This window comes from Zootoca vivipara, chromosome 13 (assembly GCF_963506605.1).
Source record: "Zootoca vivipara chromosome 13, rZooViv1.1, whole genome shotgun sequence".
Classification (NCBI taxonomy): Eukaryota; Metazoa; Chordata; class Lepidosauria; order Squamata; family Lacertidae; genus Zootoca; species Zootoca vivipara.
Window position 1 is genome coordinate 27998187 of NC_083288.1, and position 26787 is coordinate 28024973.

The 26787-nt window shown below is 39.1% G+C and overlaps 3 protein-coding genes across 3 annotated transcripts; all 3 read left to right on the forward strand.

The window, feature by feature from the left end:
- The first annotated feature begins 3157 nt into the window (after window positions 1–3157).
- Window positions 3158–4105, forward strand: LOC132593117 (olfactory receptor 10C1-like). Its single transcript, XM_060282129.1, has one exon. It carries the CDS (start codon window positions 3158–3160, stop codon window positions 4103–4105), a length of 948 nt encoding a protein of 315 aa, XP_060138112.1.
- A 1223-nt stretch (window positions 4106–5328) lies between these two features.
- LOC118094524 (vomeronasal type-2 receptor 26-like) lies at window positions 5329–13506 on the forward strand. The gene is made up of 5 exons (XM_060282130.1): window positions 5329–5616; window positions 6701–6870; window positions 10252–10444; window positions 11040–11166; window positions 12596–13506. The coding sequence occupies exons 1-5, from the start codon at window positions 5329–5331 to the stop codon at window positions 13504–13506; spliced, it is 1689 nt and encodes a 562-aa protein (XP_060138113.1).
- A 5408-nt stretch (window positions 13507–18914) lies between these two features.
- On the forward strand, window positions 18915–26222 carry LOC132593118 (vomeronasal type-2 receptor 26-like). The gene is made up of 5 exons (XM_060282131.1): window positions 18915–19202; window positions 20947–21276; window positions 22540–22767; window positions 23593–23719; window positions 25324–26222. The coding sequence occupies exons 1-5, from the start codon at window positions 18915–18917 to the stop codon at window positions 26220–26222; spliced, it is 1872 nt and encodes a 623-aa protein (XP_060138114.1).
- Window positions 26223–26787: the final 565 nt, after the last annotated feature.

Below are 26787 nucleotides of genomic sequence, written 5' to 3' on the forward strand. Positions count from 1 at the left end.
TGTAATCTCAGGAGTTCTACACCAATCAATTCTAGGGCCTCCTTGGTATTTTGCAACTGATTGCACAAAAAAACAGAAGGAAAGTCTTGGTTTCATTCCATCTCAATCTCTAGCATGGTGGCTAAAGATTTACAGAGTATCACATCACTTGATATAGCTAGGGGATAAGAAGACCAAGAAGAATCATGTAATATTTGAAGCAACCAGCTTATTAAAAGGTTCAATAAGGTAAATAAATATTAATATGCTTTAACCTGTCCCACCAGAAACATGGTTTAATAATAAAAATTGAAAGTATATGTATTGAGTGTCAAGTTGGTGTTAATACAAATAGTTAGGTAATTCACCTTCCAATTCACCAGGAGTAGATTTTTGTTGCAGAGATATTGGTGTTGTACTCACATTATATATCTTAACAGAAGAGATGATTGCTTGCTGTATTCAATGAGTGTGCAATTTGTCCACCTGTGTACACAAATAATTCAGCTATACAAATCAACAGGTGTACCATCTTTTCCACAAACGCTTGTGCATGTGTAGAGACAGTTTGTACCTGTTCAGTGTATCCTGTGAACAAGCCTATAAATGTATATGCTTGCATATAAGACTACTTTTTAACCCAGGAAAGTCTTCTCAAAAGTCGGGGGTCATCTTATACACTGGGTCGTATTTCTTATATGGCGAGTATATCCCAAACTCTATATTTTAACTGGACAAGTTGGGGGTCGTCTTATACGCCCAGTCATCTTATACGCCGGAATATACGATATGTTTTTTCTTTCTTTCAATATTTCTCTGTGAGTAACACTTATATATATAATAAATAGATAATAAGAGAAAGAGCTGCACTGAGCTAAAACAGCACTTATCTTTACAGTTTTATTTGAGAGCTGAAACACAACCTGTAATATATGTGTGCATCATATGAATATCCCTGTCCTATGCCCATAGGGCACTCAGTAGCCTTGCTCACCAAACCAAATCTTCAAAGAGAAGTGTTGCCACTTCTGATGATATACAATGGTTCCTTTGTTTCATCTGGCTTGATCTTCGCCATTTATTTTCCCCAATTCATGGTGGAAACCAGTGCCTTTTTTCAAGGGTTCTCAAGGGTACACTGTACCAGCACTTTTTTCTTCTTCTAGAAGAAAAGCACTGGTTAAATATGTGTCACTTATTGTAATAACTTCATGGTCAGTACCAGCACTGGTGGAAACTGTTCGTGTGAAGCAGTGGTATTCCCTGTAATCTGATTTTGAACACACAATCCTAATTCCAAATTTGAACCCAATAATATATCCATGATAATCTCTCACCAATTTTGCTAAGATACTTCGTAACAAAAATTTGCTGAGGGCAAATCTGCTTATTTTGACTTCAAAGGAAATTCAATCGCTTAGCTTAGTTCAAGATCAGCACCAAGTAAAACAGGTGTGCTTATCCTTCCCCCCAAGCCAATTCCCCCCCCTAAAAACTTGAAAAAGAAGAAGTGAGCTGAGACTGCACTAGCACCCTGATGTAAATCATGCTCTCCCTGGTCATCTGGTTGGCTATTTGATGGGGGAATGATAATCCCCATTCTACAGCTAACCTCCATTCATCAGCAGAGGAGAGATGACTGTGTGCCTTTGTGTTTGTGCCTGCCTATGTGTGTCCTGTGAATGTAATCTCCAGTTAAAAGGCATAGGTAGCAGATGAAAGACCTCTCTCTGTCTCTCTTTGCCTAAGACCCTGGGGAGCTGCTGCAATCAAAGCAGACAATATTGTGCTAGACAGGCAAATATTCTGAGGTGCTGTACAGCTCCACCACTAGAACTATAGTCTAGTTCACACGCATGCATATTCATTGACTGTAGTAAGGTAATAACTTAGATAAGGGTATTAGTCACCACAGATAAAACACTGCAAACCAAAATGTCATGTTTCCCCACATCACATTAGGTTACCCACATGTGTCATTGGACTTTGGAGTACAAGCCAAATTAGCCTATCAGCCTTGGGTTGTGACATGCCAGGTATTTAACATTCACTCTCCACTTCCCTAGGTCTATGCAATCAAGCTCTAAGACAGAGATGGAAATCTATGGTCCTCCAATTGGAGATTGGAGTCCATAAGTTCCATCCAACATATCCAATGGTCAGGGATAATAAGAACTGTAGTCTAAGAACGGGACCAATGGTCGGGGAAGATGGGAATTGTAGTCCAAAACATCTGGAGGGCCGAAGTCTGGGGATGCTTGTCTAAGAACATCTGAAGGACCATAAGTTTTCCATCCCTGATAACAACAATATAGTATAAAAGGACGACATGATGATAAAGAGAGTCAGAATATAAGAAGTCTCTAAGTCCTGTTTTATAATATGTTTTCATTTATTTTCGGTTAGAGTTTAAGGGAGAGATAGAATGGGGAAGTTTAAGAACCATGATTATTATTTAACTTAGCTTCCTCTCCTGAGAACAGAGGACTAAGAAATTGGAATACAGAAATTTTCTTTTCTTTCTATTATTGATGTAATAAGTTATAAATGATCGAGAATTAATTTCAAGGATATGAATATTAGTATTGTAAGGTGATGGAATGTAGGTGTTTGAGCCTTTGTAAGTTTTTTTTTGTATGTTTGTACTGTATGTATGCATGTATGTACCATATGTTTGTATGTACGTATGTTGTATGTATATCTGCTATGTTAAAAGCTCGTAATAAACTTAATGATAATAAAAAGGAAAACTTTTTATGGAAATCTCTGATGTAAGAGATTTGTTCTAGTTTTCCATGTGACTTTACATATTCACACACATAAGAACTTCTCTCTTTTTAAAAAACAAAAACAAAAATCAACATGTTATTTTTGGTTGTCTTACAGAGCAAAGGGTGGCAGAGGAAGTAATCTCACTTATAAGAAGCTGATGCTATGAAATAAAAGCAAGAAAATTACAGTATTATGCTTCGCATCTTCACCAGGAGCACTGAACATGCAGAAAACAAAGATGATCAAAAGTGATTAGGCTACTAGTTGGACATTAGTTTAAAAGAAAATAAGCAGGTGTCATGATTTTGGATGAATTAATCAATGAATAGGTTGGTGGTGAAATAGTAGACTGCTAGATGTAGATACAAGCAGCAGTACTGAGGAAGCTAAATATCTCAGTGAGGCCATGAGTAATCAAGAAAATGCCACAACTTTGTCTGCATTCATACTGGTGGGTTTTTCAGAGACTCACAAGTTCCATGTATTGATATTTGTAGTGCTGCTCTCCCTCTACATAATCACCTTGATGATCAATATCTTGATAATTCTGCTTGTAAAATCTGACCCTATGCTTAACACTCCAATGTATTTTTTCCTTATGCACTTGGCCAGCTTGGAGGGATGCTATATGTCAGTCATCATCCCCAAATTATTAGAGAATTTGTTGGTGGATGCTACAGTTATTTCCTTTCTGGGATGTGCCATGCAGATGTTCTTCTTCCTGTTTTTTGGGGTTGCTGAGTGTTTTCTTCTAGCTGCCATGGCATTTGACCGCTACGTTGCAATATGCCACCCTTTGCATTACACAATTATTATGAGGAGAAATATTTGCTGGATAATGGTGACTGGTTCATACATTTGTGGGACTGCAGTTGGGCTGGCCCACACCACTGTCACATTTCGCCTGCGATTTTGTGGTGTGACCATCAACCACTTCTTCTGTGAAATACAGCCACTGTTAGAACTAGTCTGTGGGGACACCTTCCTAAATGAAGTCCAAGTAATTGGAATTGCTCTGATGGCTATCATGCTACCATTCGTGCTGATCATCCTATCTTACATGGGCATTATCTTTACCATCATGGGGATGCCAATCTTGGAGAGCAGATATAAAGCCTTCTCCACCTGCTCCTCACATTTAATAGTTGTTATTCTCTTCTATGGTACATCTAGTTCCATGTACTTAAAACCCAAATCCAGCTACTCTCCACCACTGGACAAGCTTTTATCATTTTCCTATACTGTTGTAACTCCACTGTTAAATCCAATTATCTACAGCCTAAGAAACAAGGAAATGCAGGGAGCCCTAATAAAACTATGGAAGAAAAAGCTTTTGGTAAAAGTTTATAAGTGAATTGAGGAATAGACCAAATAAATTATGTTGAAATAAATTTTAAAATGTCTCAAATTCCTTGTTAGATTTGGTGATTCTAAATCTTATGCAATATGCTGCATTAATATACTTACTATGTATTTTATGATTATTGTTTTATGTTTGCATGCTATGCTTCTTAATTACTGTGTTGTAAACTGTCCTGTGACCTTTTGAAAGAGTGTGGGAAATAAATCTATTTTCTTACCGGAAATGAATTCTTCCACCTCCAATTGCAGTGATGTGTGTTGGGTCCCGTCCCCCACCCCCACCCCCCGGCCGTCTTTTTATTCATCCCTTGTTTCTGCATATAAGTGTTTTCCCGCCATTGTACTGGAACAATGAGAGAAAGTGTGTTTGTGTGAGAAACACTAGAGATACCATTATCTTCTCTATAATTATTGAAAATACAGTGCTTGAGTCTTTTCATTGTGAACTCTCCAGAGAATTTAAGAACTAACTGGCAGCACCAATAGGAAAACAACTTAAATCAATTGAAGAACCTTGCAACACCTTGCATCAGCGGTGAGATCTACTATAAATGTTCTAAAGTTTATTGAAAACTGTAGATTGAACAAGGATATAGCAGGTCTTTGTCACTATTGACATGAATAATATCTCAAAAGAGCCAGCATGTAATAAGGTTATCTATAACATTGAATCTTGTCCATATTCATGCTATGTCTTGCAAGCTACTGCAGTTGGTGAGAATGAATAAGGCTTGTGGGTTGCAATGACATAAGATGCTACTCTTGCTGTTGCTACAGCTCCTGCCCCAGGCTACCAATAATAATTTGAAGGGAAAATGCAAAGCAACTACTCACAGATATGAAGACGATTTTTTAAAACCAGGGGACCATGTTATTGGTGCAGTTTTGTCTCTGCGCATGGGTGTATATCCTGAAGACTCCTTTAAGATGCTACCCGAGAGCTTCAGTAAACGTGTGTTCCAGTTAAGTGTGCATGTGTTTAAACAAATGGCAATAGCTAGGTAGTTCCAGTTTTCCTTCTTATTGAACATTCTTCCTGATTAGTTTGCACAAAGTTTGCACTGAGATTAGATGATGTCAACTCTTCATTGAGTATTTGTTCTCTTTTTATTTGGGGGAGAGGAGATGATATGATGTTTCAGCAAGCAATGCTTATCTCACCTTTATCTTTAGTGCTGTGCAAATAAATAAAAATATTACTGTCTTTGTAGGTTGATGAAAAAGAATTATCAGCATGTCTTTGCCTTCGATTTTGCTATTGATGAGATCAACAAAGATTCAAACCTTCTACCCAATTTTACTCTGGGGTTCCAGATCTACGATAATATGTTCCAAGCACGATTAAACTATGATATCACACTGTCCTTGCTGTCAGCAAAGAAAAACAGCTTCCCTAATTCCATGTGCGGAAGGCAAAAGAAGATGTTGACAGTCATTGGAGCACTTGGCTCTGAAGCTTCTATGCAGATAGCCACTATCTTAAGCCTCTACCAGATCCCACAGGTAGGATTGTGTGGAGAGGAAGTTTACAGATAACTGTGCAAGAGATGAAATTTTCATGTTTCTCATGTCTGACATGTTGAAATTTCTCATGTTTAAGTACAAAAAAAGCAACTAAATATGGGTTTATATAGATGAGTGATCTGAAATCTGATTTATGCATCCTGCTGCGATTCCCCTTTTGAAAACTCATCTATTTGTATATGGATTTCTATGTTCTTTTGGCAGTCTGAGTTGAGACATGCATTTCCACCAGCAGAAATGTACTGCCTTTATTTGGTGCATGAGCAGCTCACAGAAACTGTACCATATGATGACCAAATTGTATGTGCACTGCACTGTAGTTGTATGCCCAACTATGACATATACTTCAGACTAGAATATGCTTTTTGTATAACAATATTTCCTGTATCAAATGAGTTGTTGCCAGCCATCCTTGATCATTTTGTTTCTTTTTTGGAAAAGTTCTTTTCGTTTCAATCTGCATTTGTTAAGAGGCATGATATTCTCATGTTTGTTGGTTGGTTGTTTGGTTGGTTTATAACACCCTGCTGAAATAGCAATAGGCCCCATCTATACTGACATTCCACTGACTTTTGAAGACATATCTGTTTACACGGAAATTCTCTTGATCACTCTACCTGGGTCTCTTTTAGATAATGTGTTGTTTTAATGAGGTTGTTTTACTGAATATTTAAGTTGTGAATATGTGTATAAAATATATATGTTGCATATCATATGCATCTGCTATTCACTATGTCCAGTTTTTCATAGAACGTCTGTGATGTCCTGCAGAATATTCTAGTTACAGATAGGTAGCCGTGTTGGTCTGCCATAGTCAAAACAAACAAACAAAAAATTCCTTCCAGTAGCACCTTAGAGACCAACTAAGTTTGTCATAGGTATCAGCTTTCATGTGCATGCAAACTTCTTCAGATACCTAGTATCTGAAGTCTTCTGAAGATACTTCTTCAGAATATTCATCATAGATACAGTCAGAGAAATTCTCAGTAAATGTTTTAAGGGATCAACTTTTTAAAATAACAACTTTCACAGCTTAAAATATTGCATTTCACTCTCTTTTCAGCTCAGTTATGGCTCATTTCACCCAGGACTGAGCGATAAAACCTATTTCCCTTTTACCTACCAAATGGTCCCAAACGGCAATACCCAGAGTGAAGGGATAGTGCACTTGATAAAATATTTGGGATGGACATGGATTGGCCTTGTTGTTTCAGATGATGACAGTGGTGAACGGTTTGTGCAAAGCATGAAACGTATGCTCAATGAGAATGGCATCTGTGTTGCCTTTGCAGAGAAGGCACCATTATTCTTCCTCCAATCCTCTAGTGCATGGAATATATTTTCTAAGGGAAATATCCTGGCAACTCTTCATAGGACCAAAGTCAATGTGATTGTTGCAGATGGGGACACTTATTCAATGCAAGGTTTACAGATTATACTGTTTAATGAGTATTACTTGGGAAGGAAACCCAAAGAGAAGGTTTGGATTACCACAATCCAGTGTGATTACACCTCAAGTATTATTTGGAGTGGCTGGAATCTGAAATACTTCCACGGTTCCTTGTTCATGACAATCCACAAAAGTCATGTACCAGGATTTCAGAATTTTCTCCAGATGTATGACCCTCACCAGCACCAAAATAGTTTATTCATGAAAAAATTCTGGGAAGCTGCATTTCAGTGTAGAATCCCTAATCCGTACAACATTCTAAATAAAAAGAACTGTACAGGCAAGGAAAAGTTGACTAGTCTTCCTGGGACTGTACTTGAAATGAGCATGTCTGATCAGAGCTATAGTATCTACAATGCAGTCCATGCTTTGGCACATGCTTTACACACTTTTCGTGCACAAGGGCAAACAGTGAGGGTAAAACCTGCTGGATTGGATCATTGGGCACTGCTGCCGTGGGAGGTAATATTAGATATTTTGTCCCAGTACTTTTGCAATGGGTGCGCGAGTGTTACACATGTTGCTAGTGAAGGTCAGAAATACTAAATCTTTGATGGACTTCAAACACCTTCACCAGTCTAAGGAAAACCAAGAGGAAGACCACCGAGGAAGTCACAAGTATAAGGTTAAGGCAATAAGAATTGGGGAGTTAAAATTCTCCCCTACTGTTGTTATGTTTGTATGTGTCTAAGTATACTCATGAATGAGTTGGGGGAAACCAATCCTCAGAGCTCCTCCATTCCTGTCCTCTCAGTGGCAGGGGGGGGGAAGAGGGGGGAGGAGGGAGGGGGGAGGCCAAACCCAACTTACAATGGACCCCTTTGATTCTCAAAGCACACGGGTTTCACTGGTGGCAGAGGTGAACCAGTGGGTGGAGGGATGACGAAGGGACAGTGTTATATTGTATGTTATATTGTATGTTTGTGTAGTTTGTTTAGTTTTGTGTGTAAAATTAATAAAAATTATTTTTTAAAAAAACAAACACCTTCACCAAAGTCATTGAATAAATAACCACAGTGAAGTTTCACAGACTTTCTGCGAAAGACCGCAAGTTCCCAAATGATGCTCAGTAGCTACTCTAAGAATGAGAGATGAACAACCCTCATCTGACACATGTAATCTGGCAGTGCATAGTACTTTCATTTTGAATGCATTTATAGTGGCAATTTTATTTATTAATTAAACTTATATCTAACTCTTTCTTCTCTCAAAGGAGCCCAATGCAGGATAAAGAATCTATGAACCCCCAATTGCTGTTGAACTCTCTCCCATCAGCTCCAGATACCCCATCAGCTCCAGATGTTGGAGCTTGGGGTGGACAAATCCATCAATTTCACTTTCTCCCCATTTCTCATTTTTCTAGTCTGCAACAATTTGTGTGTGTTTTCAATGTCTGCAACAATTTGTGTGTGTTTTTCAAAGCCCTCTTATCTAGTGTGATTATTTCCTAATGAACACATTTTTGTCTGCAGCTTTACCTAATATGCAAATTTTTTAAAAAAAATCCAAGTGATTTCTGCTAAAGTACTGCATTTTTTAATGTTATTCTCAATACTATTTGAATTTTATACACATTTTCCCCAATGTGTGCATTTAGTGCGCATTGTTTGGGTGGAGAACTGCATCACAGTATTCAGAAAACTGATAGTTTTAGGGACATAGATGTGTTTGTGATTAGTTCAAAAAGAATGAATTAGTTACTTTCTAATTGAAATGCAAATAAAATTGAATTTCTTTCCCATCCTCTCTCAGGGGTGATGAGAACAGTAGTCAAACAAGATCTGGAGAGTCAAGGGTTTCTCATTCCTGATTTATAGCTTCAGTTGCTTTAGCTGCCAAATGGTAGTGTAGAAATTTCAGTGTAGCAATCATATAGTGGCTATCACTGAAATCAGAAGGAGGTGCCTTTTTTTCTTCTTCCTGAAGTACAATTAGAGAGAAGGTAGACAACTAAGACGGTTAGTGGGTTGTTCCACCCAAGCTGTGGACCTTCCAGTATCTAAGTAGATTCATCTGCTTATCCAACACCTCTGTGATTTTCTGGTGACACTTTACTCAACCTTTGGCCAATAATCTGCTAAAGTGTTGGCTTTCATTGGAGATACATACAGTGGTACCTCTAGTTACGAACTTAATTTGTTCCGGAGGTCCATTCTTTACCTGAAACTGTTCTTAACTAGAGGCATGCTTTTGCTAAGGGGGTCTCTTGCTGCCGCTGCACCGCAGGCACACAATTTCCATTCTCATACTGGGGCAAAGTTCTCAACTCGAGGTAACTCTTCCAGGTTAGCAGAGTTTGTATCCTGAAGTGTTTATAAACCTGAGGCATTTGTAACTTGAGGTACCACTGTAATCTGTTTTGATATGCAGAGCTGATACCATACTTGCTTTTAAATTTGTAATTATTTATTTAGATGATTAATATAATGCCCTTTGCATAGGTCACAGGCCACTTTACAGCAAACTCAAATAAGATAAAAAGAATTCAGAAAATAAATCCATTCTTAAAATCAACAACTGATAACAAATAATTATATAGCTAATGATGAGGCTATAGGCACACTGCAGAGTGGTGCGAGGGTTTTGTTCTTAACGTTTTGGTTTTTTAATTTTTGTGTGTGTGTTTGTGCTTATAGCCTGCCCTCTACCAAATTGTCCAGGGTGGGTTCAGTGGCAGACTTTTGGCTCTCAAATTTTAGTGGCACCCTGTGTGATGTTAAAATTCAGTGACCCCCTACCTCTCAAACTCTGTTCTAGAGCACTGTTGTTGCGCCCCCTGCAACATGGCACCAAGTGCGCTACCCTAAAACCTGCTCTGGTGGGTTGTATACAGTATCACAATTTAATTAATATACAGTTCATTATAATGATAAATTTGCTAAACAAGCAATCAATCAATCAAACAAACAAACAAACAAAAACACAGGAGTAAAATAGGAGTGCAACAATTCAGGAATACAATGTTTCAACAAAAACAATATTCATCTTCCTTGCAAAGTTATTAAGCTAAGTGCTGAGTAACAAATACTCCAGTTTCTGATAGCAGTAGTTGAATGTGTTGAATGACATTAATATATAACCAACAACAAATATTTATAAATCCTGAGAATTGGTTTTCCCATCTAGCTTCAGGCATTTTTGAGAAAAATTCATTTCAACAACAGTGCTGGGGAGGAGGTATTCTTTAATGAAAACATGGAATTTTCTACTGGATCATATGATATTGTTAACTTGGTTACTTTTCCAAATAAATCTTTCATCCGAGTAAGAGTTGGAATGGTAGATTTCCAGTCTTCTTCTAATGAAAAAATTACCATTAAGAAGGATGCCATTATATGGCCCAACATCTTCAACCAAGTGGGTAATTCAGATTTTAATAATTTTAATAATTTGTGATTTTTCATAGTGTCCCAAAATCTGTGGGATTCAATCTAGATATTGAAATGAATGAGTTCCATTGTTTCTCAAGACATGAGGTTTTGTTTTGTTTTTGTTTTTTGTTTTCTTTTTTTAAAGAAAAAACCTGTCAATTTGCCATGAAAGAGCTTCTTCCCTTACCTCTAATAACTAAAGGCTTTAGTGACGGAGGACTTGATTTTGGCACGTAACCAAATTGACCTATGTAGAAAAAATAAATAAACCTAAATCACCTACCGTATGTTACTTGGATCAACTGAATCAACTCGATAACTTTGCTTTAAAATGATACATAACTATCTCAATGGTGAACCAGTTAGATTACACATAGTACTTTGACATTGCATGTGAGTGGGACAAGGTTTTTCTGCCCAAGTTTTATATCTAGTTATTTTATTTTGAACACTGGAGTGTAATCACTTTTTCTTTTTCTTTTTAAACAGAGGTTAAAATATACAACTCCAGGCAAAGATACAGAGAAATGAATTTATAAACTGAAATTCACCGAACTGTATTTTCTTATTTTTTTGGTTAGACATTGCCCTATTCAATGTGCACTGAGAGATGTCCCCCTGGATACCACAGAAAAGTTCGTGAGAGTGAACCATCTTGCTGCTATGATTGTTCTCAGTGCCCAGAGGGGACCATTTCACACCAGACAGGTAGATAATTTCAGAGGCACTATCAAAACTATAATATTTCAAATATTAATTGTTTTTAATAGAGAGCCTATGCTATATGCCTGGATTTTTCATTCAGATCAATTGGCTGCATTGGATAAGATAATGCATAAAGATATGTTGACAATGTTTGTGTGTGATGGTGGGGGTAAGTTAGTTAATTATTTATTGTTACGGTTCTTAACCAGCATACACATATATACATAAAACAATCCAAAATACAATCTAAAATATAAGCAATAAATATAAACAACTTTAACCATTATAAAAATTATTAGATAAAAGAAGGTATCACTACTTGGGAGGGTACAGCAAATGGTAGCAATGGATCATCTTTGGCTCTGTCCTGAAATTTTTGGGCACTACTAAGTAGGTCGGCTCGGATTTTTATGGCTCTAGCACAGAACTTGGCTACCTTTGCTGTCACATTAGAGTTAGCATCTGAAAGAAACCACTCTATATAGAAATTGTCCGAGCATCCAGGAAGCTCAGCCAGCGTCATGTGGATGAGCTCGCCTCGCACCTCCTCATAGTAGCTGCATCACAGGAGTATGTGGTCAATAGTTTCCACTTTGATGGTGGGGGTAAAGATTTGGCCCCTATGTCTAAGTGTGTTATCAACCTGCCCTATGAAGTTCCTTTCCCCACGTTTCTGCCAAAGTGACCAGATTCACCTATTTATAAACATGAAACCGAAATGCCAAATTAAATATCAGCCAATTGAACAATGTAGCCAAATCAAGCAATCAGCATGAATGGCCAAGTATTAAGGCACATCACCTAACAATCTCCTATTCTAATCCTACAGTATGGAAAAGGAGAAAAATACAAAAAAAACCCAAAAAACCAAAAACCTTTCTCACAAATTTAGACAAGCCAGCCAAAAATTCCTACTCAGCTCCAAAGCGACTACAGTGGTACCTCGGTTTACAAACACAATTGGTTCTGGAAGTCTGTACTTAACCTGAAGCGTACTTAACCTGAAGCGAACTTTCCCATTGAAAGTAATGGAAAGTGGATTAATCCGTTCCAGACGGGTCCACAGAGTACTTAAACTGAAAATACTCAAACCGAGGCATTCTTAAACCGAGGTATGACTGTATAGCAAACACAATGCAGAAAAGGGTGGGAGGATGCCAAACAAGATAAAGGAGGCTGGGTGGGCTTAAATAATGCCCCTTTCAGTGTATTGGTGTGCTGCACACACTATGTCTGTATGCACACCAGCAAACCATATAACAGTGGTGGCTTCAGTGCCCGCTGCAAATTTGCCCCACTTCCCAAAACAATATCGGACATCAGAATAGGGATTATCTAGCTTTTGTAGATTATTGAGTGGTGTGCTGTGTTGCACAATGTAGGCTACATGCTGAAAAGCTCTGCCATACAGGAAATTTATGTTTTTTTACAGATGCATATGAGTGTGAAACATGCCAAGAAACTGAACATCCAAACAAGAAACGAAACAGATGTATCCCTAAGGTTACAACTTTTCTAGCCTATGATGAACCTTTAGGGAAAGGGTTGGCTTCCACTGGACTTACTTTTGCTCTCTTCACAGTCCTGGTGCTTGCAACCTTCATTAAACACCAGAAGACACCAGTTGTCAAAGCCAACAACCGGAGCCTTACCTACCTTCTGCTAATCTCCCTTTTGCTTTGTTTCATTTGCTCCTTGCTGTTCATTGGACGACCCACAATAACAACCTGCCTTTTCCGACAAGCTGCTTTTGGAAACATCTTTTCTCTTGCACTTTCTTGTGTGTTGGCCAAAACAATCACTGTGGTTGTAGCATTTATGGCCAGAAGTCCTGGAAGCAAGATGAGGAAATGGGTGGGCAAGGGACTATCCAACTATATTATCCTTTTTTCCTCTCTTATTCAAGTTGTCATCTGTGCCATCTGGCTATTCACATCTCCGCCTTTCCCAGATCTTGATATGGTCTCACAGTCTGGGCAGATTGTAGTGCAATGTAATGAAGGCTCAGATACCATGTTTTACATGGTCCTGGGCTACATGGGCTTTCAGGCCAGTATCAGCTTCACAATGGCCTTCCTAGCCAGAAAGCTGCCTGACAGTTTCAATGAAGCCAAGTTTATTACCTTTAGCATGCTGGTGTTTTGCAGTGTTTGGCTATCCTTCATTCCAACCTATCTGAGCACCAGGGGAAAATACATGGTGGCTGTGGAGATCTTCTCTATTTTGGTGTCCAGTGCTGGGTTACTTGGTTGCATTTTTGCCCCCAAAATGTTCATTATTTTACTAAGGCCAGAAGTAAACACAAAGAACAACTTCTTTAGGAAAAACAATTTCACAAAATAACTATGGGAAATCACACTATTCTATTCCTACGGTAGAAACTGACTGCATGAGAGGCTCTGGTATAAACCCAGGAATTTGTAGAGTCCTTCAAGGGTGCACCTCTGCATACAAGAGAAAAAAACACTGCATTGAAAAAAATCAGTTAATGTGATAGCACTGAATTAATTAGAGAGATGCATAATGTATGTTACACTTGAATATTTGTTGTATATGTGATCATAGTTGTAAGTATAGGCAGGCACACACCCAATATATCCCCCCCCCAGTGTGTTCACTAGGGAAAAGTGAGGAGGAATTAAAGAACCTCTTAATGAGGGTGAAAGAGGAGAGTGCAAAATATGGTCTGAAGCTCAAAAAAAAAAAACTAAGATCATGGCCATCACCTCCTGGCAAATAGAAGGGGAAGAAATGGAGGCAGTGAGAGATTTTACTTTCTTGGGCTCCATGATGACTGCAGTTGGTGACAGCAGTCACGAAATTAAAAGACACCTGCTTCTTGAGAGAAAAGCGATGACAAATCTAGACAGCATCTTAAAAAGCAGAGACATCACCTTGCCAACAAAGGTCCGTATAATTAAAGTTATGGTTTCCCCAGTAGTGATGTATGGAAGTGAGAGCTGGACCATAAAGAAGGCTGATCGCCGAAGAATTGATGCTTTTGAATTATGGTGCTGGAGGAGACTCTAGAGAGTCCCATGGACTGCTAGAAGATCAAACCTATCCATTCTGAAGGAAATCAGCCCTGAGTGCTCACTGGAAGGAAAGATCCTGAAGTTGAGGCCACCTCATGAGAAGACTCCCCGGAAAAGACCCTGAGGTTTGGAAAGATTAAGGGCAGAAGGAGAAGGGGACAATAGAGGACAAGATGGTTGGACAGTGTTCTCAAAGCTACTAACATGAGTTTGACCAAACTGCGGGAGGCAGTGAAATACAGGAGTGCCTGGTGTGCTCTGGTCCATGGGATTACGAACAGTCGGACATGACTAAACGACTAAACAACAAAAGTGTGTTCACACTTGTCACCCAAATTTACACACTTACATAGAAAAAAGTTTCATCCAGACTGGACTATGATAATTCCCACTGTGCAGAAACTAAAACTGACTACAAAATTAGGCCAACTGAAAGTTGTTTAGGGGGGTGGGGTGGGGGTAGAAATCAGGACATATCACTTTTCTGTCATTTGCCAGGCAGGGTCATCTCTGTATGAATATTATTGCCTGTTTACCTGTTTGTTTTGTAACACAATCCCCCCCCCATTAAAACTATTTTTTAAAAAAAGGATTACTGTTCTACAGAGCAAATATCTGGCATTTATTATTGCTGGTGGCCAGACCTCAGAGGATATTGAGTGACGGTAGCAATAATAGGACACATCTGCTTGTATCACAAGTCCAGTCCAGGATAGACAGTGTTGGACTAGGCAGTCCAACAGTTAAACTTAATATTAAACACCATAATGTAACTCCAGTCCCTAGAGAACACAATTTTGCCACAACAGTGTATTGGTGAATGGTGGACATTTCTAATCCCCTGATGAACAGCTTTCAGGCATAGGCATAAGAGTGTGCCCAAATGCTCACATCTAGTTGGTTACATGTATTAATCTCTATGAATAAAAATGTTGTACTCTTAACTGGATTGTGGGGTGTATAGCGTGTAGTTTAAAGAAGTGGTAGAAGAGGGTTGTGGGAAAGTTTGTAAGCCTGACTTGAAGAAGAAAGTAGATATCTTTCATGAAATCCACATCTCAACTTTTGGTTGTCCTTAACCTGAAAGGCATCTGGGACTTTTAAGCAGTAGCATAAAGTCAATTTAACAAAATGGAGTAGATGATCTTGCAAAGTGCATGTGGGGAAAGTGGAATTAAATATCTTCAGTGAAGGAGAGCATACCATGTCTCAAGGCAATATGTTCCCTGATCAAACTGGGGAAATGCCTGAAGTTTCTCCACTATTTTATTTCCCTTGAGCAGATTTCCTGTTTTTTGTCCCACCTTCTCTTCTTTTATTTTTCTCCCCCAGATAAAAGTTGTATAGATAGAATCAGATATGAAAAATACATTAATATTAAGAATGTCTGCACATGTTTATTCCATTCAGGCTTTAATAAATGGTGACACATCATACTATACTTAGAAAGGTATTCTGCACTTATTCAAAGGCTTCCTTCAGGTCCATTAAGGTGCATATCTTAATGCCTGAAACATGTGTATGAATAATTTTAGGATCAAAACCCCTTTATTAAAAAAAGACATTCAGAAATTTGCTTGCTCACCTATAAGGATGGGAATATTAAGTTAAGGCAAAGGCCATCTGTTTCTGTGGACATTTACACCCTCATTGAGGCTAGAGCCACAGGGAGGCAAGCCAAGCCACACCCGAGCCAGGCCTTTAGGGTGGTGGTGGAGCATCCTTCTTCTCGTGGCAGGCATAGAACAATGCATGTTGTTAGAAACAGCAGGGGGGGGGATGTTCAGCTTTTCCTGAAGTATGGGATAAAGTGTGGGGTGACTGATAGGAGAGGGGGAAATTGCTGCAGTTCATGGGTGGCAGCATTAGTCTGTTCAAGCAAGGAAAGCATATGGTCTATCTGATGCACTTTTGGCTAGGAGTTCAGCGACTTTCCCCCCATAATGATACTGTACTGTATGACAATTTCCATGATTTCCTATGGGAAGATTTAAAATGCATCATTTATCCAATCAGCGGTTTCTGTAGCGAGATTTGGGTACTAATTCATTGTGTTCCGATAAGTGAATTTTCACAGAGAGAGTGTTCTGATAGCAGGACCTGAGTGGATAAACCAGTATTTTGATTCTTAAGTCAGTTGCATGGCATGTGGCATATTAGGTCTTATGCTCTTTCAATATGTGAAGTTTCTGCCTGTTGGCTATGCCCCTCCATGTCCATGCATTTATGGCCTATGTCCATCGCCATCACACATTTGGTGTCAGGGCCCTGCACATGTATACATGTAGATGTGTAAGGCTTTTCTATGCAAATAGGAACACTGATTGAATATGGTCCCCATTTCTTTGGAGGAGCAAAGTCCAGGTAGGCCACATTTACACCAGTGCCAAACGTGTGTCTTGACAAGGGTATGCCCAGCATAACTTCTGCACTGGATGCGACACAGCTAACTCTGCAATCCTTATTTCACGAGAGGGCCTCTGGATTGTTGCCTTCAGCATCATACAATTCTGTGTAGGGACTACAAAATTCGGTTTCAGGTTAATATCATTTTTCTGTCACTAGGTGGAAAGACAGGTCACACTTTCTCAACCACCCTTTTGCAGAATGGCCATATTACCCCCTCCTTCATAGGGTTCTTTGGTGGATCCCACTTTACTACCCCCCCCCCCCGAATATGAATACACTGTACCCTGCTGGCTGAGAATATGACTTCTTGCATCTGATGAAAATTTATGTCAAAATAAATTGACTTTGCTAGTAATGCAGTCAGCCAAATTCCTCTGAGTATGAAGAATCTTGTGAGGGAAATTTACAACTGTTTTTTTTATAAATTGTGAGCTTTTTAAAAAAAGAATGAAAGAAAAGAGAACAATTCCTTTCAATTTTTTACTCCTGTATTTCTGTTTGTGTGTTTGTTTTTCAAATAATTAAAAAAAAAATAAAAAATCCTGGATGCTATCTTATTTTTATGATATTGTGAACCACCTTGAATTGGCAGACAAGTAGGATATCTTCTAATACAACATACTATAAAATAACGTTATTTTAAGGTAAAATGTGTATGTTTGGGTTGCAGTTTATTTCTGCTGCTTTTGAAAGGTGTTCATCTTCTCTGTAATTATCAGAAGTACTGTAATTCAGAGTTTGCTGAAGCCCCAAGGATTTACAGATTTAATTTTCAAAATTATTAACATTATGAATAAAATAAAGAGGGAAAGGCAAAGTTGCATATCCTCACATAGCCTTTGAATGTGAGGTTATATAATCTCAGATTGGATGCTCAGGCTAGAATAAGTGCATAGATACTGTTCGGTATAATTCCCACTGTCTCTTTTTACAATGATCCATAATGCTGTTCTTTCTTCTGTTGCTTCTGTTGCTGCCTCACGCCATCAGCAAGAACTCGAAGGGATGCCACAGAGGAGAAAGAGACAGTTCTCAGATTGATTATTATAAGCCTGGTGACCATGTCATTGGTGGATTTTTATCATTGCATGCTCTTGTTTATACACACGAGAACTTCACGATTATACCCATGGATTTCAAGAAAAGGGTGTTTCAGTAAGTCTGTATTTTATTTGACTGTAGGGCAAATTCCAAGTTTGATACCTTAGTAACAGTGCTAAGTAACTTGGTGTTGGGAACAATGTATTAGTTCTGCTCAGTACCATAGCAAGAACTTTCATGGCAACTGTAGCATATGCCAGTGTGGAGTCATATGAAGTGAATGGTGCCTATTAAACCACTTTATATGTTCCCCACAATTTCCAGAGGGGTATTTCATTGCATCGTCAAACATAGACTCCTATAGTACCTGAAAAACTGATACTTCCATTGGCTAGGATAAATGTCATCAGATGTATGTGGCGTTATACTCAATTGGTAGGGGTGCATAGGCAAAGAGGAAGGGGAAAAAATCAATGAGAATAAATGCCATTAAAATGAAATCCAGCTCCAAGACAGTGGTGAAGTTAGAATTAAGTGCAGGATAGGACACCATACTATCAATATTGCCTAAATAACACATCTGTAAAGAATGTGGCCCCCAGAAGCTGTAATTTCCTGGAAATCTGGAAATTGAATGAAAATCTCCTATAATATAATATGTTATATGTTATGAAAATGGAAATCTCCTATAATATAATATGTTAATTGGAAACCAAATACCTTGTTGAGAAGGAGGTGTCACCAACAAAGCCAGTTGCATATTTGAAAGTTGCAGTATGAAAGAATGATTCAGATCTACTTGTTGCAGGTCAACTTCTCCATTATTCTGTTCACAGTGCACTGCGTATGCAATGCATCTCTCTCTCTCTCTCTCTCTCTCTCTCTCTCTCTCTCTCTCTCTCTCTCTCTGTGTGTGTGTGTGTGTGAGAGAGAGAGAGAGAGAGAGAGAGAGAGAGAGAGAGCAAAGCCATGTTTCTATGGATGCACCTTAACTGAGCAATTCGCTTTCTCTGGAGGTCATGTAAAGCCTTTAACTGGCCATTTCATGGTGACTACCAGGCAACATAAGAGAAAAATCCTTCTATTCTGGCTCCCCAGAAATCAGCCAATAGTGAGTTATTCTGATGAACTCTAAAGTTTGATTTTTATGCTTTTGCTTTCTTGTGGGTTTGAATCATGTTTCCTATGAGAGTCTTGAGAATGCAAATGAAGCAGCTAAAAGATGTACCCCCCCAAATCTAAGTAAATGGTTCTCATTTTAGGCCGATGTTGAAGAACTTCCAGCATGCCTTCGCCATCAATTTTGCTGTCAATGAGATCAACAAGAATCCAAAACTCTTGCCAAATATTACCATTGGGTATCACATCTATGATAATTTCTTAGATGAAAAAATGAACTATGATATCATCCTCACAAGGCCATCATCTCAAAAAGAAAGATTTCCTAATTTCAGGTGTGGAAAGCAATATCAAATGTCAGCAGTTGTTGGTGGGCTATCCTCTGATGCTCATATGCAGTTAGCCGCTATTTTAGGCCTCTATAAGCTGCCACAGGTAAGGATCTGTCAAACATTTGATTGGAAAAGCCCACATTGGGGAGATAAGCACACTAAAATTGTGTGTTCCAGATGAAGTACCTTTGCACACTTTTTCAGAGTCTTGCTGTTTTTAGGACAGGACAGACCACTTGACCTCTTGTATGATAGACATCTCTTGCAATAGGTCAACATATGCTTCACAGAGACATGAAGGCGTGATTTCACTTCCTCTCTCTTTCCTTCTTCCTCTCACACGTGTTTGCACAAGAATACCAAATAAAAGAGCCCCCCCCAAAAGAAAGAAATAATAATAATTTGGATGGAAATAACTCTGTGTGCATAAGGGATAAAGACACTGGAGTATGTATAGTATGCATAGAAACTGGAAATTGGAAGGTTTATAAGGAATATTATGATGAATATATAATACAGATTGCTTTCTAATTTATTTATTTTAATTTTAAAATGCACCCACCCACCCCACTTACACATGAGACAAAGACCACCACAGCCAATCACAAATGAACAACCATACCCTAGGCCACCCCCCAACATCTCTCACCACCAAAGGAACACAAGTGAACAGCAGAGAACCTACACAAGTGATGCTGACAACCCCCCTACATATATTAAGCAAAACAGAAACATCGTCACCTGACCCCACACCCCACCCATCTACCTCTTTTCTCCTTTTCTTCCCAATGTCTCAACAAATGAAACTGATTTGTAAAAAATGTTATGAGAGACATTGTACATATCTTTGTAAATCAAGAAAACCTTTATAAAAAAATGTCGCAACTTAGAATGATAACAATCTTACAATAGGTTTTTGTTTTTTTAATAACAGTTTAAAACAGTAACACGATCAAACATTAATTCCCTGTTGAAACAGAAAAAATGCTTTTCTTTTCTTGTTACAAAATTATATATACATAAATCATAAAACACGGCATGACAAAAAAAAGGCCATTAGGGTGGTAAAATACATAATAATGAGATGATTAAAGTAAACCACTAAGTGCGTTCTTTAGCATTTTTTTTTACAAGGGATATGTATTGATGTGCAAAAAAGCCCAAACATGTTCTGACTGTTATACAAATGAAAAATGGAATAGGAAATTAACAAATAAATAATGGTACTAAAAACAAAAGACAAAAAAAATGCAACAGGGTCAGGCCCTGGGCCCCTTTCCAGACTACCAGGTTTTTCCCCACTCTCTTGTCCCCCCCCCCAACCTTGCAGAGCATAGGTGCCAACTCCTTGGGGTCCTGAGTGCCCAAGCACCCACAAATTTCCCCACAAAGCGGTTGAGCAGCTACAAATTTAGATGCCAGGACCATGCACACTGTGTGGCACCCACGACCCCAGGGACCAATGGTTGCAGGGCCAAGTTTGCACTCCTGCTGCAGAGGTCAATGTGGATCATAGGCCAAATAAATGTTAGTAACTCTGGTATGGAGTACATGACCTGCATTTCTCAACTTTATTTTATCTCTCTGAATACTGGATAACATTGTTTGCCTCCCTCTCACAACTGCTGGAAGAAGGAGCTAAGCAGTGATAGGAAGAGATTGAACAGAAAAGTGGTTAGCAGTGCCTTCTTAGCTATTTATTTTATTAGGATTCTTCTGGGCCCAGGGAAAACTTCAGAATTCTTTGAAGGTAGAGGCCAGTTCACCTGTGACTACTTTTATGTGACAAAATTAAACTGCAACCAGGTTTTAAAGTCTTTTTCACACTTTATGTTCTTTCTCAACAGCTCAGTTATAGTTCAGTTGACCCAGCACTAAGGGATAAAACTCGGTTCCCCTTTTTCTACCAAATGGTCCCCGCTGAAGCTTCTCACTATGAAGGAATAGTGCATTTGATCAGATATTTCAGATGGACATGGGTTGGACTCATTGTTTCCTATGACAATACTTATTCTGAGGTCTTGGAAAGCTTGAAATCACTATTTAGTAGGAATGGCATTTGTGTTGCTTTCACAAAAATAGCACCTGGTCTCAGCGTTAAGAGGGTGAATGAAACTACAAACCAGATGTTTTATGAAAATGATACTCTGGCAGTTCTTAATATGACTAAAGCCAATGTAATTATTGCATATGGGAAAACTTCTCTTATGCAACCTTTACAGTTCATATTGACTATACATGAACCATTCAAGAAGAGGCCATTAGAGAATGTCTGGGTCATTTCAGCCCACTTTGATTTGACCTCACCTTTTCTTCATACAAACTGGAATTTCAAATTATTCCATGGTTCCCTGTCCATGGCAATGCATGGAAATGAGGTGCCAGGATTCCGGAACTTTCTCCAGACCTTTAATCCTTACAGGCACCAGAATGATGCTTTTATCCAGGTAGTCTGGTATTCTATGTTTCACTGTTCCATCAAATATTCTGTTATGATAGAAATAAATATCAAAAACTGTACTGGGGAGGAAATGCTAGGAAGTCTTCCAGAGACAATGTTTGAGTTGGATATGTCTGGTGAGAGCTACACTATCTACAATGGAATCTATGCCTTGGCACATGCTTTACATGATATTTACTCCTCCAGAAAGCCATTGGTGGGACAAACAGCAAGATCGAACCTTCAGACAGCAGAACCATGGGAGGTAATGTTTTATATTTAGTGGCATTACTTTAACTGTGAGTTATTTTTTAGCTACAGTGGTGCCTCGACTTACGAATTTAATCCCGTTCCGAAGGCAATGCTAATACATACACATAGCATGAATTTCTTCCAGGGACACAAAAATGTCAACAGCATAAGTTTTAAACATTTTTGGATCCATGGCTCACTTGACCAACTACATTCTTTCTGTGGGATGCCTGTGGGGCTCAGGATCCCAGTTATGTCACCCCTTGTCTGCAGAGCCGGCAGCCCCTCACCCCTTTTCAAGCACCCTCCCTTGTGGAGTGTTCCCTCAATCTCCTCTCCCCTCTCCTTGTGAGTGCTCTGGGCAGACACTGCTGCCTCCCCCCACCCCAAAGAGAGGTGCCTCCTCGCACTGCCCCACAGGGGCCAGGGAAGCACCCCCTGGCCAGCCCCTGAGGCACTATTCACCTTGGGAGCTTGTAGCCAGGGCTGCTACGACAAAAAGTTGTGAAAGCCTTTCGGAGTCAGAGATGCGAGAGGGCATCCGAGGAGGGAGTGAAGGAAAAAGGGACCGAGGCCAGTGTTGTCCACAGCACCCCTGACCACCATTCAAGTCACCCCAGGGTGCTATGGCTCACTGTTTGAAAACCACTGACATGAGGACAGCAATGTATCAAACTGTTGTACCAGAAACATGCTTGCAAAACATTGCTCTCTTTTGTAAATCCTGAGGTTTTGTCTTTCTGTCTAGCTCCATTCGCATTTGAGGAAAGTCCGTTTCAACAACAGTTCTGGGGAGGAGATATTTTTAAATGAAAACATGGAATTGTCCATGGGATATGACATTGTTAACATGGTTACTTTCCCAAATAACACTTTCAGGAAAGTGAAAGTTGGTAGGATAAATTCCCAGGTTTCCTCAGACCAGCCACTTAACATTGAGGAACATACTATTACATGGCCCAACAAATTCAACCAGGTGGGTACTCAACATTTAAATATCTTCAGTCTTGTTTCTTCTTTTCCAATCTATTCTAAGTAGTTATGACTGTATATTAAAAGTTGCTTACATGTTGTTTGTCCAAGAGACCATTGAGAGCATAATTCAGTGGCTTCTGGGTCTTTCATTTTTGTTTGTTAAAATCTATTGTACTAATATGGGAAATATGGAATTGTTTAATTCTGGAGAATTCTAATAAATAGTAATATGCCAGCATAGCTGGAGTTTCTCCAATTGTGACATATTGGAAATAAGTTATTGTAAAAAAATATGGGTCATTGAAGGTTTTTTTAAACTGATCTCAGGCAAGGATAAAAAATGAGGAGAATTACAGTAAAAATGTAAAATGATCTCAAACTTAGAAATTCTCAAAAATGCTTCTCAAAGAAATGTAATATAGACTTATATAAAATATTCTAAAGATAATACATAAGTGATTGTGGCAACTATTTTTTTTAAAGAAATAGTTTGAATGCTTTTAATGGCATGGCATGGCAAGTTTTTAATGGCCCCAAACCCTTAAACATTTAGCGCAATTCAAACAACATGTTAGCAATGCCAATGCTCAGAAGCCTATATCTTCTTTTATTTTTATTTTTATTTGATTTTTAAAGCATTTATAAACTGTTTTTTTAAAAAAGCCAAAATCTCCAAATAGGATACATTGTAAAAACTATTAAGAATATCACTGAAATTTGTCACACTTAAGCGCATCACTGAAATTAAAATACAACAGAAAACCAGTGAAAATCAATAACTTCAGATGAATTAAATTAAGCTGTGTTACCTTGCATTTATGATTAGACATTGCCTCTTTCTGTGTGCACTGAAAGATGCCATCCTGGATACCACAAAAAAGTCCGTGATGGAGAACCACCTTGTTGCCATGACTGTTTCCAGTGTCCAGAAGGGACCATTTCAAACCAGACAGGTATGGGATTTTCCATTATATGTCATCTACTATTTGGGACTTTCTTTATATAATTCCAATGTATGCTGGGAACACATCTCTTTATCATGGCCTTTTAGATATATATTTTCAAGGGCTACCTTATTCCTTTGACTGTAATTTTTAATCTTTACTTTAAAATTGCTGTAGTCTGTCCTGGGAGCTTATGGTGATGTAAAAGTAAGAAATTATAACAACAGCAGCAACTGTGCACACTGCCCCCCACCCCCCAAAAAATCCTCAATGTGGGATCCTGATCTGCGGACTGAGATTGGGCTGACCTGAACTTAACCTATCCAGAGAGCACGTGCTTTTATCTGAATCTGGCCCTGAATCAAATAGGGGGTAAATCAATATTTGTTAAGCATTTCTATAACCCAAGGGTTCAATCCTGTGAGGTACAGGGCAATCCATTGAACATGTATTCCCTGCAAGGTGTTTACAAAGGAATTTCCTGCAAGGTTGAATACTGATTCTTCCGCTACGTACATACCTGACCACTAGGCCTCCTTATCTCCCTTTCCCAAGATGTTGTTCCCACAGCAACCACCTTGGCCTACCAAATACTTCAATGCAGCCTTCACAGCTGGGCCTAGGCTGAGCTTGTGCTATGGTGGTTGTGGCTCCCCACTCACTTCTCCCCAGCCAGGGCTCAGCTCCACCTGTATTACTGACTTCATTTGGAGCCAAGCTTTGGATGATGGAAGGACCAGGCAGTTGCTGTGGTAATGCAGCCTTGGATGGACTGTGAGGAGGACTGGAAGGGCATTATTGGGGGATGGAGAGTTGGGAGTCAATCCTGCAAAATGTGTCTTTGCATTCCTTGTGGAAGGAGATGCCTGCAGCTTGCCACCTCACAGCAACAGATTGCTCCAGGTAGCACAACTCACTTGGGGCAAACCAGGGTTCTATCAATCCAACTCACCCCAAGCCAGAATTGGCCCTATTTGTTTTGGAATGTGGGCTTTTCCAAACCCAGCGCACATCATCAACAAACTCAAAAACAATAAACACTACAACAATAGCAACAGAAGTTTATTTACTCCCAAAGTCTGCAGGGCTTGGGGCAATTGATATGGCAGGTACTGGAAGGATTTTTTAATATTTTGTTTCAACTATCACCAGTCATTCTTTTTTAGTTTGCCTAGTTTGCAGATGAAGCCAGAAACAAAATACAGTGGTTTAAGTACACAATTGGTTCCGGAAGTCTGTACTTAACCTGAAGTGTACTTAACCTGAAGCGAACTTTCCCATTGAAAGTAATGGAAACTAGATTAATCTGTTCCAGATGGTCCATGGAGTACTTAAACTGAAGCGTACTTAACCCGAAGTATGAGTGTAATTGGTTCTGGAAGTCCATACTTAACCTGAAGCGTACTTAACCTGAAGTGAACTGTCCCATTGAAAGTAATGGAAATTGGATTAATCCATTCCAGATGGGTCCGCAGAGTACTGAAACTGAAAGTACTCAAACCGAAGCGTACTTAAACCGAGGTATGACTGTAGGAACTAAACCATAGGAACTATGTGATGCCTCTGCAAGTTATACAAACCTGTCATACTGAAAGTCTCATTGCTTCCTACAGATGCAAGTAAGTGTGAAAAATGTCCGGAACATGAATATCCCAACAAAAATAAGAACAAATGTATTCCTAAAGCCACAAGCTTCCTGGTCTACAATGAATTTTTAGGCATCAGTTTGGCTTCTGCTGCACTTTCTCTTGCTCTTCTTGCAGCCCTGGTACTTGGAACATTTATTAGACACCAGAATACCCCCATTGTCAAAGCCAACAATCGGGACCTTACCTACCTTCTGCTGATCTCCCTTTTGCTCTGCTTCCTTTGCTCCTTGCTGTTCATCGGACGACCCAGCAAGGTGGCCTGCCTTCTTCGACAAGCTGCATTTGGAAACATATTTTCTCTTGCACTTTCTTGCGTGCTGGCTAAAACTATTACTGTGGTTCTGGCATTCATGGCAACAAGGCCCGGAAGCAAGATGAGGAAATGGGTGGGCAAAAGGCTCTCAAACTACATTATCTTTCTTTGCTCTCTTATTCAAATTGGTATCTGTGCCTTCTGGCTAGTTACCTCTCCACCTTTCCCTGATCTTGATATGACTACACAGCCTAAGGAGATCGTTGTACAATGTAATGAAGGCACAGGCTCCATGTTTTACACTATCATGGGCTACATAGGCTTTCAGGCCAGTGTCAGCTTCACAGTGGCCTTCCTAGCCAGGAAACTGCCTGACAGTTTCAATGAAGCCAAGTTTATCACCTTCAGCATGTTGGTCTTCTGCAGTGTCTGGATATCTTTCATTCCAGCCTATCTGAGTACCAAAGGCAAATACATGGTGGCTGTGGAGATCTTCTCCATCCTGGCCTCGGGTGCTGGGTTGCTGGGATGTATATTTGTCCCTAAAATGTACATCATTATTTTGAAACCAGAAATGAACACTAGGGACCAATTCTTTAAGGAAAAATAATTTCATTAAACCACAGAGAAGATTATTTTGCAGAGATTCCAGCAATGAGCAGCAAGTCAGCAAGACATAGCCCAGAAGTGGACTCTATATTGTATGTGCTAAGTTGCATAATGTCCATGACACCCTATGTTCCTATCTGAAAATAATAAACTGTGAAAGCACCAAAATGTAATTCATTTCATTTTCAGTGCCATACTTCCTGGCTATCTTCTTAATTGGCAAAATTGACTAAATATTTGTCTCATTAAATGGATTGTATGACTGGATCCAATAGGGAAGATTTGGTGCTGTGGAGGGAGATATTCAATGTTCATATACGATCTCCACCCACATCTACTATATTTTGTATTAGCCTAAAACCACAGTGCAGAGATGGAGAGAATACAGAAGGTGACAATTAAATAGTTGCATCTTCCTTTGTCATCTACCTCATGAGAAAAGTGCTTGTGAAGGCAGGCCCCTTTAATTCCAGGAATAAGGACTGCTTTTGCTGAAAACTGAAGCAGATATGGTGGTATTCAGAGTACACACCTTAAGTTAATAGACAAGACTAACATGTTCATTA

What these genes read in the sequence shown, in the direction of transcription:
- LOC132593118 (XM_060282131.1), top strand. Translation starts at nt 18,915, where the DNA reads ATGTTGAAGAACTTCCAGCATGCCTTCGCCATCAATTTTGCTGTCAAT. An exon ending in GCCTCTATAAGCTGCCACAG is followed by an intron (nt 19,203 to 20,946) that starts GTAAGGATCTGT and finishes CTTTCTCAACAG; the next exon opens with CTCAGTTATAGTTCAGTTGA. An exon ending in TTAATATGACTAAAGCCAAT is followed by an intron (nt 21,277 to 22,539) that starts GTAATTATTGCA and finishes CTTTCTGTCTAG; the next exon opens with CTCCATTCGCATTTGAGGAA.
- LOC132593117 (XM_060282129.1), top strand. Translation starts at nt 3,158, where the DNA reads ATGAGTAATCAAGAAAATGCCACAACTTTGTCTGCATTCATACTGGTG.
- LOC118094524 (XM_060282130.1), top strand. Translation starts at nt 5,329, where the DNA reads ATGAAAAAGAATTATCAGCATGTCTTTGCCTTCGATTTTGCTATTGAT. An exon ending in GCCTCTACCAGATCCCACAG is followed by an intron (nt 5,617 to 6,700) that starts GTAGGATTGTGT and finishes CTCTCTTTTCAG; the next exon opens with CTCAGTTATGGCTCATTTCA. An exon ending in GATGATGACAGTGGTGAACG is followed by an intron (nt 6,871 to 10,251) that starts GTTTGTGCAAAG and finishes TTTCAACAACAG; the next exon opens with TGCTGGGGAGGAGGTATTCT.